This window comes from Anomalospiza imberbis, chromosome 16 (genome assembly GCF_031753505.1).
Source record: "Anomalospiza imberbis isolate Cuckoo-Finch-1a 21T00152 chromosome 16, ASM3175350v1, whole genome shotgun sequence".
NCBI lineage: Eukaryota > Metazoa > Chordata > Aves > Passeriformes > Viduidae > Anomalospiza > Anomalospiza imberbis.
The window spans coordinates 16,211,100-16,230,634 of record NC_089696.1 but is presented as its reverse complement, the minus strand read 5'-3'; the positions used below and the strand labels follow the sequence as shown (position 1 = coordinate 16,230,634).

Sequence of the window (19,535 nt, the reverse complement as noted above, 5' to 3'; positions counted from 1 at the left end):
GGAAGCCAGGACTACCCCTCACCCCATGTTCTGCTCTTCCTGCCACGTGGATAACTTGGTGATGGGGAAATTGCAGCTCAAGGTCTGTGACATCAGTGGGAGGACAGAGCAGTTCCCAGCACCAGCACAGTGGTTTGTGTGACTGCCAGGCCTAAGTGGCATGGAAGACACAAACCATCAAAATCACACTCATGACAAGGAGGGGAAGAACAGCCAGAGTAAACCCAGTGGACATGCAACCACAGAGCAACCATTTGGAAGAGCGAGCAGCTGCCTTACTGTTCCCAGTCTTCTGGCACTGGAGGGTGGGAGACCTCGTCTTGGCACTTAAAGAGTGACGGCTCTTCTCTGACCTTTATGGAGACAAAAGACAGAGAGGGTTCAGCTCCCCCGCAGGACGGGAGCAGCACTCTGGACAGGACCATCTCCCCACAGGAAACCCGGCGGAGCTGAGCTCTGCAGACAGCACCACGTCTGCCAGGCTCTGGGGATGCTGGGCTGGGGAGCACACGCTGCCCAGGCCCTGCTGCTGGCTGTGGCACGGTGAGCACACAGGTCAGGGCTGCCCTGCGGGGAGGCTGAGGCCCTGACGCTGAGTAAACGTGCCTGCCAAGCTGAGGAGGCTTCTGCCAAAAGAACGGTTTTCTGTGAATATTTTCACACTGTGGCTAAGCTGCAAACGCTGTGTTCTGTCTCCACCCTGCAGCCTGGTAGCAGGTATTGGGATATCACCTGGGATGGGGTCCAGCCCTCCTGTGTCCCTGTGGGTGCTGTTCCCTGGCTGCAGGACCACGCTCAGCACAGCACAGACTCTGCACTGTGGCCTTGCAAAAGGAGATGAGTTACAGGAACAACTTTGTGTGTCCGCTTTTCAGAACTTCAGTGAGAACAGACGAGTCTCTGCAATTTAAGTGTAATCCACACCTGCACTGCAAAACACGAGGTGCTGGGTGGCAACTTGTGGTCCCTCTGGCATTGCCCATTCCCCTGGACCTGCTGCCCAGCCAGAGGCAGGTCTGAGACCAATTGCAGATTTTGCTGCCTGCTCCCCATTCCAGCCACCTCCACCTGAGAACAAACAGCCACAGCACAGCCCACGGCCCTGCCGTGCACAGCCTAATTAATCACAATGCCCAGGAAAATGTATTGGCATAATTAATAACACAAGGCATCTCTATTGGCCTCTGTGGCGCAGCAAATCACGAGGCAGCAACACTTGGACGTGTTGACCTGGGTATCATAAATAATCCATCAAACCATCCCGGCCCGCTCGGGTCTGGGGAGACACGAGAGATACAAAAAAGATAATTAAACAAAAGCAAGATGGACAGCACTGGTGCCCCATTAATCACTCCCGATGTTGTGGGGATGGGACCCTCAATTTTGCCCTTGTCTCTGCATGGGTTTTGGTATGTTATGGGCCTGGAAGGGGACCTTCTTCAGAGAGGTCCCCAGACTCCTTCACGAAGGTCCCCAGACATTCCAGAGATCCCCAGAGAAATTCCATTGGCCTTCTCTTTCATTACTGTTGTCAGCTGGTGAGAGACTGGTGTGTGTTCAGTGGGAACACTTCAAGGGGCAGTATCAGGTGAGGGATGAGGATGCAGCTGGCTATTAACTGAAACTGGATTTAGCATCCCATTAGGGAGATGGCATTTGGCTGCAGCAAGCAAAAGGTTAGCTGAAAGAGACAAAAATATTTTCAATAGAGAAAGGGAATCCTCTGGTCAAAACAAAACAAAACTAACGAGTTTGTTTTACTCAGCTGTGAGGGCAAAGAGGCTGTGAGTGAGCTCCAGGAGCTGGGCCCTAAGGCTGCACCTGGCCTTCGGGGCTTCCACTGAGGCTTCACCTACTAAATTAGTTTAATCATCTCTGTCATTAGTCATCTTTGTTGAGTCCTCATTTGGAGGCCATTTAATGGGGGTTAGAGGAAATCTCTGCTCTTTATTCCCCTACAACAGTGATTAACTCTCTGGATTCACACAGCATTTTCATATTGATGGAAAGAAACAAAATGAACTTAAAACCACAAAATCCAATGCCTCCACCATGGAACAGGACTCAGAGCCTGTGCTGGGGGAGGAATTGCTGGGATGACACCTGGGGTGCTCATCTGTACTCAGGGCTGAGGATGAGAGGCTGGGAGGAGCCACAGGGCAGTTCAGCGCTCTAAATGCTGTTGGGTAAGACCTGGCACCCTGGGAGGGGAACCACCAGGTTCCTGGAAAAAAATTAATTTAGGATAGACCTGACCACAGGCACTCCAAAATCATCAAACTCCGTGAAATACACAAAGGAAAGCTTTGGCTGGAGATGCAATTGGTCTTGTTCCAACAAGTGGGAAGTCCTGCAGAGGAATCCTCTCCCCGAGGAGCGATTCGGCTCCCCAGAGGCCCCCGCCGGCACGCAGGGCACTGAATAAACATTTCCTAATCCAAACCAATCCAAAACCACCTTTCGGGCAGTGCCAGCAGCTGGCAGCTCCCACGGCGCTCCGTGCCGGGCACGCCAGCTCTGCCCGCTGCCAGCACCACTCATTCCTGCCTCGCAAAGCCAGCCCGGCTCTGCCGGCGCCTGAGCGACCCCAGAGCGACCCCAGAGCCCGGCATCCCTGACCTGAGCCCGCCGCATCCCTCCCGCCTGCCCCGCTATCCAAGGAAACACGGCTGACACAACAGCCCTTTAGCGCTGTTTACGGAACCGCTGCCGGGAAGTGCCTCGGCCCTTCTGCCCCTCGCCACGGCGCCCTCGGCACTCGCCGGCCCCGGCCGAGCTGCGGCGGCGTCGCCCGCACGGCACCCCCGGCTGCAGCGGCAATCCCTCCCTGCAGCGCACGGCAACGCGCAGCGCTGCGGCAGCCAGCGCTCACGGGGACCCTTGTTCCGAGAGCTCATCAATCTTTAACGGAGCGTTCGGCTTCGTCTGAAAGGTTACTCACCCGTCAGCGCGAAGGGATCCCGGCGGGAGCGCTCCTCCTGCGCGCGGCGCAGCCTTGGTGGGCAGGAGAGAGCAGCAGTGAAAGCGCTGCGGGAGCGCAGCGCGCCCGCAGCCTCTGCCCGGGGCTGGGCAGCGGCCGGCGGCGAGCCCGGCACAGCGGCCGCGGGGACACCCCGGGCCCGGACCCGCCGCACGGAGGGACCCCCGGCCTCTGCCCTCGTCCCGGGGCCGGACACTGACCTGGCCTGGGCTCCGCTCCAGCGGGAGGCGCGGCGCGGGCCGCGGGCCGCATGCCGGGGGGCTCGGCGGCGGCGGGGCCCCCCGGCAGCCCCGCGGCTCCCCGAGCTGCCGGCAGCGCCCGTGCCGCCGCTCCGCCCGCGCTCGCCCTCGCCATCGCCGTCCCGGCGCTGCGGCCGCTCTCTGAACGAATCCTAAATCAAAGCGACGCCCGTGCAGCGCTGGAGCCGCTTCCTCGGCTTGGGCACGGCTCCGGATTTGGATTTAGCATCTACTGAGCCAAGTCCTCGGTGCATTCTGTGCTAAATAACTAAGGTTAATTTGATTTGATGCACCACTTCATTAACATAAACAGCTCACAGTGTGTCAGTCCTCTGTAATTATGGTTCCTTACAGCCGGCATCTTGTTCATTTTCTATCAGTGCTGGAGCTTCCCCGTGATCCCCTCCCAGCCAAGCCCTCCTGCCTCAACTCCCCCCAACAGTAATTAGGTGTCATTTATTCTGCAGTTGACAGTTACACTCATTTGCAAAAATAGGGGCAAGGATATAAAATTTACTTTTCACTGCAGCCACGCTTGCCTCTGGTGGCTGGGACGGAGCTGTGTGTGCAGAGGCCGGCGGGGAGAGGGGGTGCTCCGAGGGGAATGCGCTCTGGTGAGGGTGGGCCATGGCAGGGAGCCCCAGCAGTGACGGGTAAGGCTCAGCAGTGCCCACAGAGAGGCAGAGGGCAAGACCTGGTGCCAGTCACTGCCCAGGTGGGATTTCAGCCCCTGCTGCCAGGGAAGGAACTGCTCTGCCACCACCACCAGCACGAGAGCCCAGACAAAGCGAACTGAACACAAAAACCCACCGCCAACACCTGTCCCCACCTTGGCCCCTTGTGAGCACCAGTGCCTTTGCCAAGGTGGGCACTGCCACCCTCCTCCTCCTCAGCTACATCGTCCCGTGGGAGTGCAGGAACAGCTGGGAGCCAGGGATGAGGATGGGCACTCCGGGCTGTCCCTGTGCTGCTGGAGCGGAGAGTGGGGCTGCCCATGCTGATCTGTTCTCCAAAACGGTTTCCTCATTGTCTCCCATTTAGTTCCATCCTTGGGCTGGAGGTGCCATGCTGGAGACATTTGCCACCTATTTTGCTTGACAAATGACTCCAGTGTTCGGAATGTCCCTTACTTGCAGCTACAGAAACAGCCACGCTGGCCCATCCCACTGCAAAGCAGCTGGTGGGACAAATGCCCCAGCTCCACGTGTCCAGAGCTGAACACTGCTGCAGCCCGGGAAAAACCTGGGAACTGACCAACGAGCAGCACAGAGAACCCTAAAAGCATCCCACTGTGGCTGTGGGTAGAGCTGCAGAGGCCACGACCAGCCTGACACAAGGGCAAGGCTCAGGAGCCCAAAGAGCACAGCAGCAGCCCTGCCCTGCTCCCAGTGCCAGCACTGGAGAGTGGGACACAGCGCAGGATGAGGATGTCTGGGACAGGAGAGGAATACCCAGCATAGCAGAGGAATACCTGGTAAATGACAGGAACACCCAGCATCCCCCAGGAGCACCCAAAACCTGAGCAGGATAGCCAGAACACAAGAGGAACGCTCAGTGCAGAAGCAGAATAACCAGTACACAGATGAATCCACCAGGACAGCCCCGTCTCCTGGCTGCAGGCTGGGCTCCATCTGCTCCTGCTGCCCAGAAGAGCTGCTGGTGGCTGTGGAGCCATCCCTGGTGGGTTCCTGTGAAGCCCCCCAGGCTGGTCACCCTCCACTGCTCCCCCGGGCTGGGCACTGCTGAGGTTCCCTGCCCCCCCACCCAGCTGAGCTCCAGCAGGACGCTCCACACGCGGGCCCTGCTCCCCACAGAGCAAACACAGAGCTCAGGCGTGACTGTCACACCCAGGGATCATTTCTGGGGCTTTTAACTGCAATATCCCTGGAGCTGAAGCGATGGTGTTTGCACAGACAGCGGCACTCGTGCGGCACTGGGCTCTGACAATATAAAATAGATATTGTTAAAAGCCACTTAAGCCTTTCCACGGGAGGATTGTGGACCCCTGGAGCAGAGCCCAGGGGACAGCCCTTTATTGCCATTGTGACCAGGTCAGTTTCTCCAGAACCCAGCAAATTATTTATGAGGTGGTTGGCCTGTTAAAACATTAACACATCCATCACCTTGCTGCTGATCCTGCTCCTGCCTTCACAGCTCTGTGCTGGGCTTGGGAATTTACTGGCAGCTGATTTGCTCCAAAGCTGCATTTGGAAGAAAATCCCCAGGCCCAGCTCTCACTGTGTCAGAGTTACAGCAGGACATGCATGCTGGCTTCTCCAAAATCCCTGAGACAACTGTTGCTTCAGTTTGCAGGAATACCTTAGAGCAGTAAAAATCAAATGTAGCCATTACCATTGGAATCTGACCCGCCCTTTGAGCGAGTGCTGGGGTGGGAGTGGGGATAAGCCAGCCTCTCCTCTGAAAGTGATAAAGCATCGGATCTGGAGGACAAATGGGCCGTTGTGGCTGTGGGCACCCCGTGGTGACAATCCAGCAGGGAGAGGCAGATAGTGCTTCCCGGGAGGTGGGGGCATTTATTTCTGTCTGTCAAGACACAGGAAAGATGGAGAGCATACAAGGAACGGGAATTAGTGTCTTAATCTACTGCGTTTACGCTCGTCCCTTTTTTCAATGCCTTTGGCTACTCATTTTCCTGCATCTGATATTTTATTATCACGTCTTTTATGACATTTCCAGATACTTATTAAATCAGAAGGGAGAGCTCTGCTTTGTGTGCTGAGGATCCCAGAGACTCGGTGGAGTGGCTGGGGGTGCCTGGAGAGGGGTGTCTGGACCCAGCTGTCCCCTGGCTAGTGAGGGGGGAGCGGGTGCCCCAGCCCTGCCCATTTGGGTGAGAGGAGCAGGAGAAGGAATAAAACCACAGTGCAAGGAGTGCTGGGCAGACAGAAAACCACAGCGCAAGGAGAGCTGGGCACACCCCGGCAGCTCACCCCACTCGTCTTGCACAGTCCCTCCAGCTGGGGCCCATCCATCCCTGTCCCACACCAGGTCAAAGGCTGCATGAACTGTCCCAGACCCAGCTGCTGTCCCCTCTGCGATGGGCAGAGAGCTGCTGCCAAGGGGGAAGGAGGAAGCTGCTCTCCGTGCCCACTGTGGACAGGTCAGGAAGCAGCTGGTGTGGGTCCCCGTGAGGACACAGCTTTAGCAGGTTGGGCTGTGCCAAACCTGGAAGTCCCTCGTGGTCCATCTTCCTGAGGCAGGAGTCAGGGTGAGGCCGCCTCCCGTGGGCTCCTTCCCCTGCTGGCAGCAGCCCGAAGGTGCCCTGCACAGTGTCAGCCACGGAGGAATGCACACGGCAGCGACAGCCTGCTCACCCCAGCCCTGTCCCCTCCGGCCTCCCTGGGCTGCATGCAGCAAACTTGGTATTTGCTGGGGGTCTTAATTACCGATCATTCGTTCACAGCCTCTGATGAACTTGTTCTTAATTCTCTGAGCTGTCCATGAGGCTCTCCTCTGCTTCCTTAACTCTGGGTTTAGCAAGGGCTGGGAAATTCAGGGTCCTGGGCAGGTCTGTCAGCAGAGTCCTGGTGTCCTGCAGAGTTCAGCTCTCATGTTTGAAAGTTTAGTGTTGGCAGCACGTGCAGCTCTGGAGCAAACTCAGAAGCAGAAACGGCTGTGAGAACCACGCAGCACAAGGTCTGTGGGGGTGGAGCACCGGGGAGAGCTGCAGTGGGACACTCAGGAAGCTCCCATGGGAAGATTTTCAGGAAAGATCTGGTTCCTGGTCCTGGAGGACGGTCCTGGTGGAAGGTCCCTGGTCCTGGAGGAAGGTCCTGGAGGAAGGTCCCTGGTGGTGGCACCCAGCTGGCTGCTGGAGGGTGGCTGCCCCCTCTCTTTGCATCAGGTATCTTCCCAGCTCTGCAGCTCCCAGTCCCTTAGGAGAGATCAGCACATGAACTGCACTGGAAGCAGCAATAGGGCCTGGAGGAGAAGCACCTGAGGGCAGCCTCGAAGCTCATGATCTGCAGGGAGCAATGGGAGCAGAGACAGGGTGGCAGAGCTGGGCCCAGAGCTGGGAGGGAGTAGCGGGAGTGAGGAGGAGGAGAGGGGAGGAAATCTCCCTGCATGGGGTGGCTCTGGCTTTGTGGCTTGAGGAGCTGCTGCAGGGGGTTTGGCTGTCCCTCAGCCAGCACAGCTGGCGCCTGCCAGGAGCTGTGCCCGCTGCTGCAGGGGAGACCCCACGGGCTGGAGGAGCCACACGAGGCTGCGCAGCCGGCGGGGACGCCGAGCTGGCACCGGGGTTTCCACCACATCCCCTCCCTCATACTGATCTCACTCCTACCACAGGGGAACATTCAACGGAGCAGGTTTTTGACGGGAGCAGAATTCCTGCCATGGAACTATTACAGAGCCAATTAAACCCAATAAAAATCCAGAACGTGAGCAAAGTGCTGCTGGAGAGCGGGAGAGCGAGCAGGGGCTGGGGCTGGTTGCTGAGCTCAGGGACAGCCGCCCGCCAGGCAGAGACAATCTGTGCGAGCAGCAGGGAAAATCATCCTCCAGCAGCGCCACCGCGGTCCCTCCGACGGAATTAAACGGGAGCCGGATTTGGGAGCGGCAGCAAATGCGAGAGCAGGGCAGGGCGCACGCTGGTGCCAATTAAAAGCCCGTGGAGCTCACTCCCCCAGATGGCAAATCCCGACTCCAAACACGAGCCCGCGTTTGCCGAAGCCGCCGCCGCGCGCTCCAGGTCGGCAGCCGCATTCGGCAGCACCCAGAAATCCCTTTCTCTGCTGCTCCAGCGAGATCCTCAGAGATGCCTCTGCAACATATGGCTCCCTTCAGTGGCACAAAGGGCTCGCAGTGGCCCAGGAATGCTCCGAGTGTTAAATACGGGATCACAGCCGCGACAGCACCGCACTGGAACGGCAGCTTCTATCGGTGTCAGCCCCGAAGAGCTTTTGTGAATAATTAGTTCAAGGACAGAAAATACGAAATTGCTACCGGCGGTTCAGCCTGCGGCGGGTGCGAGCGGTGCGCGGGGCCGGGCACTGCCCGCCGTGCCCCGGGCGCTCTGCCCCGCTCCCCCGGCCCTGCGCCGACAGCGGGGGAACAAAGGCCGAGCCGGCACAGGGCAGTCATTCATCCCCAGCCCGGCACGCAGCTGCCCTCTCCCAGCCGCCCCGGACACGATTCAGCCGGCCTCTGTTCCCATGGTCTCCAGGGAGATGGCGATGGACCTGCATCCTAATGATGGGCAGCGCCCGCAGCGGCTCCCTCCGGCCCCTTCCCGGCTCCCGCATTACGGATTCAGCCCCAGCTCCCGCACAGCAGCCACCGGGGGACAGGGGGCGGCCCCACGGCAGCGGGGCCATCAGCAGGGCATCGCTGGGGACATCACTGGGGAGCCACAAGACATCGGGTGAGCCCTGAAACAAAACCTGCATCGTCCGAGAGCTGCCGCTCCAAGACTGGCAGCCCGGCATCACCGCTGGCAGCCCGGCACCGAGCGCCCTGGGAGGCAGAGGAAGGGGAAGCAGCTCCCGAACCCACCCACGCAGGTCACGCCACGCTTTAAACCCTGGCACGGGGCAGCAAAGGCGGCGGCCGCGGAACGCCCTGACCCCCGCCCCGAGGTGCCCTTTGTGGAGCACCAGGACATCGTGGGGACGGACACTCGGACATTCGCCACCCGGAGAAGCCACCCCGCCCTCACGCCTGACCCCGGCCGAGCCCCGCGGGGCCGGGGCCGCTCCGGTGGCGCGAGGCCGCAGGCGGCGGAGCCCACGCGTGCCCCGCACGGTAATGAAGCACGCGGCAGCGCCAGTTAATTGCTGGAAGGATCTGTTCACTCACCGAATGGGGAGCCGTGGTGCCGGCGCGCAGGGCAGGGCTTGGCAGCGCCGCACGGAGCAGGCACGGCTCCGCCACGCCAGGCAGGTGAAGGCAGGACACAAACCCGCTGATATTTTTGTATTTCTTTTTTTTTTTGGTGTGTGTGCTCACGTAGCATTTAGGGTCACATGCTGCCGCGAGCATCGGTGGCACCATCACGTGCTGGGGTCAGGGCTCACCTGATGAGCAAACCTGATGAGGTGCCACCACGACCCACTTTGCATCGGCCCTACAAAACTTAGTTGTAAAAACCTAATTTATAAAGGGGTTAATGAAATAATTAATTTTCGAATCAGGCTTCTAACGTTTAGGACCAAATAATTTCGAGGGGAGGGGGCAGGAGAGCAAGAGGTGGGAATGAAGTGCCAAGGTTTTGATGAATATTTAATACACCCTCCATGCTCCTCAGCAGCTCCCGCGCTTGGAGCGGCGCCAGCACCGTCTGAATCCGTCCTTTGTTAATAACCAAATCCACACTGCTGTTGTGGGTGGTGTTTGTGCCTCAGTCAAGCTGGAATCTGTCACAGCAGGTCGGGAGGGACGTGGAGCTCAGTGAGCACCCGCGCATCTCCGCGGCTGGACAAGGCACCGGGCTGGGCCCCACCCTGCTGCCCCTACAGAGCCCTGGTACACCTACATGCACACACTTATATTTAAAAATGCCTATGTATGTCTTGTTTTTCCAGCCAGAAACAGCTGAGGATACTTCCAAAGGCTCGTTCCTGCCATATCAAGAGCAGAATTTTGCATTATTTCTTAATTTCAAGCAGAAAATAGCAAGGCACGTACATTTCTGCAATTCCACAAACAAGTATCTCCCCCCTCCTCACCTGACCGACCTCCTTGGGTGGGACCACAGGGGCTGCTCACGCTGTTGGCAGCAGCAGGATTGTCCCAACATCGCGGGTGCAGGCGGGCAGGGCACAGGGATGTGAGACTCGGTACGAGGACAGGGTTACAAACCTGCCAGGGCCCCACTGGGCATCAAGCGGCTGTGATTCCAGGCCAGCTCTGCCTGCACACTGCTGTACAGCTCAGGGAAATAAAGAGGAACATCTTCCCTCTGGAAATCCAGCAGTGCAGCACAATCAGAGCCCCCGGCTCTGTGGAGAGGGTGGGGGTCCGGCCGTAGGTACCTGCCAGCCCTCATCGCTCACAATTAGTTTAACTAATTGGACAACAGCTGCAGCGCAGCTCCCCGCATTGCTCCGCCGCCGCTGCTCTGCATTCCGGGCGGGTGCGCGCTGCAGTGCCCGTGCTGAGCCGGGCCTTCATTGGCATTCCCGGCACACGGAGCCGCGGGAGAGGGCTGGCTGCAGCTCCAGCTCCCGGGGGCTGCGGCGGGGGAACACCCCACCGGCCACAGGCCGGGGAGAAGGGCGAGAGAGAGCGACCAACCCAATTCTCATCTGCCGTTCCATCAGCCCGTGCACGGCGCGGAGCGGGGGTCCCGCCCAGGGTGCTGGGCAGCTCCTGGCTCCGGCAGCCCTGGCACAGGGTTTGCTAGAGCAGTGGTGGCCGTGCCAGTGCCTCGCTGTGCTCGGGGTGTCCGCGCTGGAGCCTCAGCCCCGACACTTCGGGAGGCGCCGCTGCCGAAGCGCCCCGCTCGCGGCTCCCGCAGCATCACCAGGGCTCTGGGGCCAGAGGCAGCGGCACAGCCCGGGGGAGGAAGGGTCAATGCCAGCAACATCCTGCTCTGGAGAGCCAAAAGGGGAGGAAAAGTACCGGGATCAGGCAGCTTGCAGCTCTGGGTGCCCATGGGCCGGTGCCGCGGTGCCAGCCCAACCGAGTGCCCAGCCCCAAGGATGGGGTGGGGGGTCACAGCTGCTGCCCTGCACCCCAGGTCACCTCGGTACTCCAAACCAGCATGGGGGTGCTCATGGGAGTGATCTCAGCCCCTGAACTCCTGACAGACCCGAAACTGTTCCATTTCTTGTGCCAGACACCCAGCCTGGCTCCCTTCGTGTGGGACCAAGACCACCTTTAAAATCACACTTCAAGCACCTCTTACCTGTTCCTCTCTGCTCCCAATATCCCCAGTTACATTTTCCTGGGCATGATTTGCCAATTCTTCCATTACCTACGTGGAAAAGCAGCACAGGTGCACGTGGTGGGTCTCTCCTTGCTCTGCAGCCTGCCCAGCTGAAGGGGCTCACGAGGGAGCAGAGCTGCCAGCCCCAGTGGCTGCCCCTGGGCTCGGACACGTGGACCCCCTGCTCCTGGTGTCCAAGGCCAGGTTGGATGAGGCTTGGAGCACCCTGTTCTAGTAGAAGGTGTCCCTGCCCCTGGCAGGGGAGTGAAACTGGGTGGTCTGTAAGGGTTCTTCCAACCCAAACCAGTTTGTGATTCTCTGATCCCCTGCCAGGCCCTACAAGAATTAGCAATGCTAATGGATTGGATCTCACTGACTCCCTAAATTAGAAAGGTTTAGAAGCCAAGCAGTTTTGCACTTACCCTCGAGAGCAGCTCTGACACAGAGGTTCCTTTTCCCTCTCTTGGCACTTCACGTGCCAATGTCACATGCTGCGACACAAGTGACAGGTTGAGATCCCTCCGGGGGACAGGGGCACGCCCTACACAGAGCTGGGCCCTGGCACCAGCAGAGGGTGCCGGGCATGGCCCCTCTCCTGCTTGCCCAGCAAAGGCTGCACGCAGCATCCATCCCTCCATCCGTCTGTCCAGAACCTCCATCTGTGCCAGCAGCTCTCTGGCCACAGAGAGAGGCACAGACTTTCCCAGGCGTTGTCCTGGGGAAGGCTGTGAGAAGATCAGAGAAAAGAATGAGAAATAATTCTTCTCTTCCCTTGCTGCAGCTGCTGTTGTGAACCTGCGGAATGTGTTGTGGAGACTTGTTTACCAAAGGGTGGTTTCCTAATTAGCCACTAATAATAGTGTTTGGAATCAAGGACCAATTGGGTCCACCTGTGTCATGACTGTGTGTAAGGGCAATGGGTTCCTCAGTAACTACACTAAAATAAAGTGATCGATCAGCCTTGTGAGAATCATGGAGTCAATGCTAATTATTACCCGGCTGGGGGCCTGTGGTGACACCATCCCCACTGCCCCACATCTCCCCAGCGTCAGTCACTGGAGCTGGGCACATGGAGGAGCCTCTGCATCTAATTAAAGCATTTATCCAGTTAATTACTGATAATCATGCATTTTTCTCTGTAGTCCAGGCTCTGGCAAAGCTTGTGCTGAGGACAGCAAAGCAAAATGCTTTGTTTCCAGTAATTTTTTAAAATTAAAAAGCTCAATTTATCTTAACATGACACTAACAGGCAGCACAGCATTCCTGGGCTCCAGCCTTCTCTCCCCAGCCATCCCTGCAGTCACAGACCAGGAGATTCAATTATCCAGCAGAACATGTCCCAGAGGCGTCCAGATAATTGCAAACATAATACAAAATCTGCCACTAATTATTAAAGAAACACCAAATAAGGAAACCAAGTGATGGAAAAGTTGCTGCTGGTGCAGAGACCACCCCCCATGCTGGTAGGGCAGCGTGTCCCAAGGGTGTCTCTGTCCTGGTGGGACCCTCAAACCCTGCTGGGCAGGGGGAGAGCCCTGAGCCCATCCTGGGCCCCTTGCTTCCAAGGAAAGGCTGTTCCTTCACCTAACGCAGTGCCACAGGATGAACACCCCCAGCTCTCCCAAACTGTCTCAATGGGATTTAACTGTGATCTAAAAAATAAAAAAAGAAGGAAATAAATGAACAAGAACCAATCCCACAGGTGGATTTGGACTGAGGCTTCAGCACTGTTGGTTGGTGCTGTCAGTATTCACCAACTGCTTCCAGCCCTGGAGTTCAGCTCCCTTTCCTCCCCAGTTTTCCCAGCTCCGCCGTTCATCCTGCCCATGATTCAGATGGTCTTTGGATCTGTTCTCCCTCTGCCTCACACACTTCTCAAGGAGCTGGGCTCTGCCTGGCTGCAGGACAGTCACAGCCAAGCCCTTCAGCCCTGCCAGATCCCACAAGTGATGCTGGAGGCGTGATTGGAAACACCCCAGAGCCCCTGTGTCCCTCCCTGTGGCCAGAGGGCCACCCCTCAGCACGGAGTGTGCTCCTGGCCGGGGCAGGAGGATGCTCCACACGCTGCCCTGTGAGGGGCTTGGAAGGCAGCCCACATCTGAGGGCTCCTGAAGGGAAAGCAGCTTCTCCCTGGCAGCATTTTGGCAAAACCAGTGCTATTGAAGCACAACAGTTTATTCAGTCAAAGTAAATAATAATTAAATAAACCAAATTAAAATCAGGAATGCTACAAAATATTCTCAGAAGCTTCTGAGCACTTGGCTCCTCGTGGGAGGAACATGGACTCATTTCAGGGCTGGAGGGCTTGGTGGGCTGGGAATTCGGCCAGTAACCACCAGGCAGTGGTGGGGTGGGGTGGTGTGGGGTGGGATGGGGACGCCTCTGCATCCTCCCCACCTGGGGCTGCTGGTGTCAGCCCAGCTCATTTTCCCAGTGCAGTCTGCTCCTGGTCCTCAGGGTCAAGGGCACGTAATGACACACAAACAGGGCCAGGCATGGCTCCCAGCTTTTGGGCTACCCCATGCCCATGGGGCAGAGTAGAGCCGTCCTTGTCCCTCACTCCTGCCCCGTGCCCTGGGTTAGAAACAGCTGGAATTGATGCACAGGACTTTGCCAAACAGCCAGAGAGGGATCCCCAAATCCTCTGATTCCAGAGCCGAGCACATCCACTCCTGGTGAGCTGTGGTGACAGGGGACACAGAGAGCATCCCAGCCCCGAGGCACAGCTCACCAGCGGGATGTGTGTCAAACAGGACTTAATTATATCTCCACGGTGACTTCTCCCCCATGCCCTCATTTCCCTGCATCCTTAGAACAGCGTGGAGCGTCTCTGTCTGCAGAGCAGAGCGTTCCTCTAGCTCAGCCCTCCCGTGCTGGGCAAGGCTCTCTCCTTCCATCAGCACCATCACCACAATGACAACACCAGTGAGAACACGCTCTTCTTGAGAGCATCCTCAGGAAGCCCGGGGTTCTGGAGAGTTGCCAGCTGCCCTCGGGGCAGGGCTGCCGGGAGGGAGTTCCCGCCTCAGTCTCTGCTTCGGCTCTCAGCTGGCAGAGCATTGCTGAAGGCCGCTGGCTGGGGAACCACAAATGTCACCCACGTTTGCACACATATTTATGTTTTCCTGTGAAACACCATGATATGTCTGTGCTGCTGGCAACGCTCAAAACCAAACAAAGCAAAGCAAAACAAAGCAAAACATCCCCTCTCCGGCAGCTCCCCGCTCAAGTCCTGGGGGCGATGCCAAGGATGCCGAGGTGGGGCTGGCCTGCGTGGTCCCTTGGGGGACACCGAGGGCACGGGCCGGGCACGGGCCGGGTCCCAGCAGCTCCCAGGAGGCCGGTGCCTCCCACACCCTCGCCCGTGGTGCTGCTGTGCACGGCCAGATCACTCAGCCGTCGCTGGCCTCGTATCACCAACCCAGCGCCAGCGAGCCCCACAAATAACTGTTTGCAGCTGTCATTAGCTGAAAACAAGGCGAATCTGCATATGCTTAGTCTTAATTAGGCAGCTTGGCAAGGAGCCCTCGCTCGCTGCTACCAAACAGCCATTTCGCTCACAAAAGGGTGACAGCAGCCCCGGCGTGTGCACACGCACACACACACACAGAGTGGACGGACAAACGCCCGCGAAGCCTCGTCCTGTCCCGGCCCCTCGGAGGGCGCTGGGACGGAGGGCGCCCGGCCCGAGCTGCCCCAGCCACATCCCCAGCCCGGGACGCACGACAGCCATAGCGGAGCTGACGGAAAAGAAACCCGAGGAATTTCGCCCCTCAATGCACCACCGCTGATTACTCAACTCTCATTTACCTCTCAAAGGCACGGGCGTTGGCAAAGCTCGCGGGGGCATTTCCACGGAGGACGAGGAGGAGGAGAGCCCGTTTGGGGGCACCCGCCGGGGCGGGCTCTGGCAGCAGCCTGGCGCGGAGCGGCGCTGGATTAGAGCTTGGAATTCGCGAGCGGAGCCCTCGCTCCGTGGGAAGGGAAAGCGGGTCACGGGCTCGGCAGCGACGCTGTCCCCTCGTGCCCGGCGCTGACGTCAGCCCGGCGAGCGGGGCAGCCCCGGGCCAGCGCTGCCCGGGCTCCGCACGGCGCCTTCCTCTCCACCACCATCCTCCTCCTCCTCCAGAGCCCTCCCGCCGCTGCCCAGAGGAGCCCGGCACGGCCCGGCGGGCGTTGCTCCGTTGCCGTGCGCACCGACACCGCCGTGGCGGGTCTGCCAAGGTGCCACCGCTCGCCTGGGGCCGCGGCTGTCCCCGGGGGCACCGCCGTTCACTCGGCACCCGCGCTGCCGGCAGGCCGGGCACTGGGGCCCGTGTAACCCCGGGATGGGCTGCAAGTAAACGTCGGGAGAGTCACCAAATCTTTGGCAAAAGCAGCCCCAAAGGCAGATCTTGGACAAAGCCATCCTGTTATCCTAACCTGGTGCCCCCCCGGACATGGCAGCGCCAAGTGCCTGCACTACATTTGTAGTGCTGGATTCCTAGCTTTATCAATTTACAGCACATTCTGCACAGAAGGGAATTAAAATAAGGCTGGGAATAATCAAAACATTTAACTTTTAATTGAATTTGACTCCGAGATTACACAACACGGAGGCCAAATGAAAGACACTGACACCCAAGAAAACTCTACCTGCCGGCCTGAGGCAAACACCAGCACAGGGCTCCGGGCGGCAGCACAACCTCTTCAACACCTCAACAGGTGGAACTGGGCATTAGGACAGACTTTAACCACAGCTCTCCAGCACAAGGTTATATAAAAGTACACAGTAGCATTGGGTTTATGGAGCTATTCCAGTAAAAAAAAAAAAGAGAATTTGATTTCAGTGCAGGTTTACTCATTAACTTGAATCTCAGTAATAAAGCACTTAACACATACCAGCTCAAGAATCCCATTTCCCCTGTTCCTGAATTTTCAATATCATTAGGCCAAAGCACTCAGAGAAGTCAAAAATGAATCCTGTTTTCCAGCCTCATCCTCACAAGCACAGACTGTGCCAAGGGAGACTCCAAGGGTGCTTTTCCTGCGCTCCCACGCTGCCCCACACACAGCAAACCTCTGCCAAGCACCTGTAACACCATCACCCACCTGTGCTTTCTCATGCTGGAAAGCAAAAACTGGAGCAGATGAACTGGAAACCTGCTTTTTTTGGGCAGAAAACACCTGGAATTTGCTAGGAAGGCCTGACATTAAAAGGCATGAAGTCCTGGGGTGAAATCCAGCAGTGATCCTGGTGTGCTCTTGTTTTACCTTGCAGGATGCTCAGTCTCTGACCCAGGATGTCCAAGGTGCTGGCTCACCCCCAGGAGAACCAGGATGAATGGCCCTATGTTACCATTTCTGTGCTGCTCAGCCCTCAGGACAGCCCCTCTGCACGGTGACACTTTCTGCCAGCAGGAAATGCTGCTTCCCCACACAGCATTCCCACCCCAAACTCGGGGCAAATCCCACGGTCAAGGGCTGTTGCTGCTTGATCCCATGGTCACGGGGGTATCGTGCCCTTAGTGACACCCATTCCCCCTGTGCTGGCTTTGATGGCTGAGCGACACCTCCACTGCCACCTCCTTGTTAAAATTACATCTTAACATTGTCCAGCTAATGATTTCCATTTTCTATCTCCTGCCACTGCTCAGAGCAGGACCCTGCCTTTCCAGGCTTCCCTGTCCTGTCCCTTCTGAGCCCCACACAGCACAGAGGAGTCAGGGCTGTCCGGTGTCACTGCCATGTCCAACACCGACCCAACAGTTCTGTTTAAAACACCAGCACCTGGTGAGCAGCACTGGGAGACAAAATGCAAATTACAGGGAGTTCAACCCCGTGTGCAAACGCGTGCTGCCAGATTCCAGACTGGTTTTGGCTGGAAGGGACCTTAATGGCCACAGAGCTCCCACCCCAATGGACAACAGCTTTCCAAACCCAGAACAAAGCAGCCACGTGGCAGCTTCGTGTGTAACGTTACCTGAGCAGCCAGTGCCAGCCCCGAGAGGGGCTGCAGCTTTGGGGCCACACCGCACGTTCTACCCTACAAACCCCTAGCTCCTTGGCACACGGAGCAGCACACACCACCCCCAGCACCCTCCACCAGGGCAGGTCCTGCCAGTTTCCCCAAAATTAAACCCCTTTGTAAGTTATTCTTCCCACACAACAGTTCCCAGCAAGCTTATTCTCTGGCACTACTGTTAGAATCCTGGAATGGTTTGGGTTGAAGGACCATAAAGCCCACCCAGTCCCACCTCTCTGCCACAGGCAGGGACACCTTCCACTACACCAGGCTGCTCCAAGCCCTGACCAACCTGGTCTTGGACACTTCCAGGAACAGGAAGGGTTGGGATGCTCCCTGCTCACGTGCAACTCCCACTGGAAATCTCACATTGGGTCATTTACTGAAAACTTTTTTATTGTAATCAAAAAGTGACATAACAGGGCTGTAATGTATTCTGCATTTTATCTGCTGGTATTTGGTAACTGGTACCAGCTGCTTCTGCCAGGCAATTAAAAAAAACCCAAATGTGAAAATCTTCACAGTACAGTAAACTCCACCCAAAATAATTAACGGTGGTTAAAAAGAAGATGCCCCAGCAAAACCTTTCATGTTACATGGTCACAACTCACAATTCTGTACAAAATGTTCACTTTTATAAAGCTCTGATGTAAAAATCAAATAATCAAGCAGCAATATTTTAAGTGCAGCACAGGGTCTTTCATGTCATTATATACAACGCTTGAAGTCGTTTACATTTTAACAAAGATCATACAGATGACTTAGTAATTAAGTCATTTTTTCATTATCTGTCGGTTTATGTCGTGACAGATTTCACTTTTTGGTCATCTTTCTCTTTATCTTTGCTCTTCTTCGATTTTTTCTTCTTGTGTTTGTGTTTTTGGCTCTTTTCCAATTCTGTTTCATTTCCCACATGTTTCTTATGCTTCTTATGTTTCTTGTGCTTCTTGTGCTTTTTCTTCTCTTTCTTCTTTTTCTTTTTCTTGCTGTCCTGACTCTCCCCTGAGCTGGCACTGCTGCTGTGGCTCCGTGTCTGGCTCTCCGAGGGGCTGTGGCTGCGGCTGCGGCTGACGCTGGGGCTGCTCTGGCTCTGGCTCCTGCCCACCTCTGGCTGCTCGGCGGGAGCCGGGGCCGCCGCCTCCTCTTTCACCTTTTCCACAGCCTTTTCCTTCGCCTCTTTGGGCGTTTTCCCTGCAGCCTCCTCGTCCTTTGCAGACACGTTGCTCTCGCTGTCGCTCTCGTTGTAGTCTGGCACGAAGGCGGCCTCGTCGGTCTCGCGGGTGAGGTCGGACGAGAGGCGCGCGGCGCTGGTCACCGGCGGCTTCGGCTTTGCCGCGCCTTTATCGCTCTGACCCGCCACGTTCTCCTTCTCCACTTTAACTTCTGGCGAGTCCTGTTTCACTGGGGGTTTATTCCCACCTGGCTCTTTCTCCTTATTGCTCTTGACTTCTGGTACATGCTTCTCCTTTTCCTTCTCTTTCTCCTTCTCTTTGCCTGGGTTTTTATCCGGGGGCTTGTGCTCCTCGGCGGGGCGCTTGGGGTCGTGCACAGCTTTGTGCTCGGCGGGCTTGCGCTCCCGCGGGGGGCTGTAGCCGCTCCGCTTGGCCTCCACAGGGCCCTTTTTGGGTGGCTCCACACGCTCCTCTCTTGGTTTGCTCTTCTGCACTGCTGTGGAGTCTCTGATCCGGGATGGGGAGTCTTTCCTCCGTGCTGATTCACTCTTCTCATCTCTGCGCTTGGAACTCGAATGCTCCCTGCTGCCATCATGGTCAGACTTCTTGTCTCGGTTGGGAGTGAAGTCCTTCGCAGCGGAGCCACGGCCACTGTCATGTTTCTCTGAAGATCTGCCATCTTTAGAAGACTGAGATACAGTTTTTCCATTTCCTTGTTCACCTGCACGTTCTGAGTGCTCTTTTTCTGGCTGAACACTGCTCTTCCTCTTCTCAGAACTGTCCTTCTCTGAAAAAGAATGATCCCGGTCTTTGGTTTTACCTTTTTCACTCGACACAGAACTTTTTGAACTCTTGGTATCATGTTGGGTGCTTTCATAACTTGCCTCTTTTGCAGCTTTCTGTATTTTCTCCAGAGGCTCTGTCTCCTTTTCAGTGTGTTTGAGGAGGTTTGGAGCCTTTGCACTCACAGGTTTGATAACACTGGCGGGTTTTCCTACAGTTGGGGGCACCTGGGTGGTGGATTTGATGTCTTCCTCTTCAGACTCAAAGTCATCTTTATCCCACTTGGACTGAGGGACCTGGATCATGATAATGACATCCTCAGCAGGGGCTGTTATGTCGTTGTTATACTCCTCCAGGGTCTTAATGACAGTTCGTTTGGTGTCTGGCTTCTCCTCAGGCTTCCTGACAGGGCTTCCCCCAGTGGAACTTGTGCTGGGAGGAAAAACATGGACATTAGTAATGGGATGCA

At 56.9% G+C, this 19,535-nt stretch overlaps 1 protein-coding gene across 6 annotated transcripts in view; it reads right to left on the bottom strand.

Annotated features, from left to right (window-relative positions):
* Positions 1-17,486: 17,486 nt before the first annotated feature.
* Positions 17,487-19,535, bottom strand: part of RBBP6 (RB binding protein 6, ubiquitin ligase) — a 28,307-nt gene continuing 26,258 nt past the window's right edge. For all 6 annotated transcript variants that reach the window (XM_068207350.1, XM_068207352.1, XM_068207353.1 and 3 more), the window contains one exon: positions 17,487-19,498. In XM_068207350.1, coding sequence (XP_068063451.1) covers positions 17,908-19,498 — 1,591 coding nt within the window. In that variant the 3' untranslated portion in view covers positions 17,487-17,907. The remainder of the gene's footprint in view (positions 19,499-19,535) is intronic.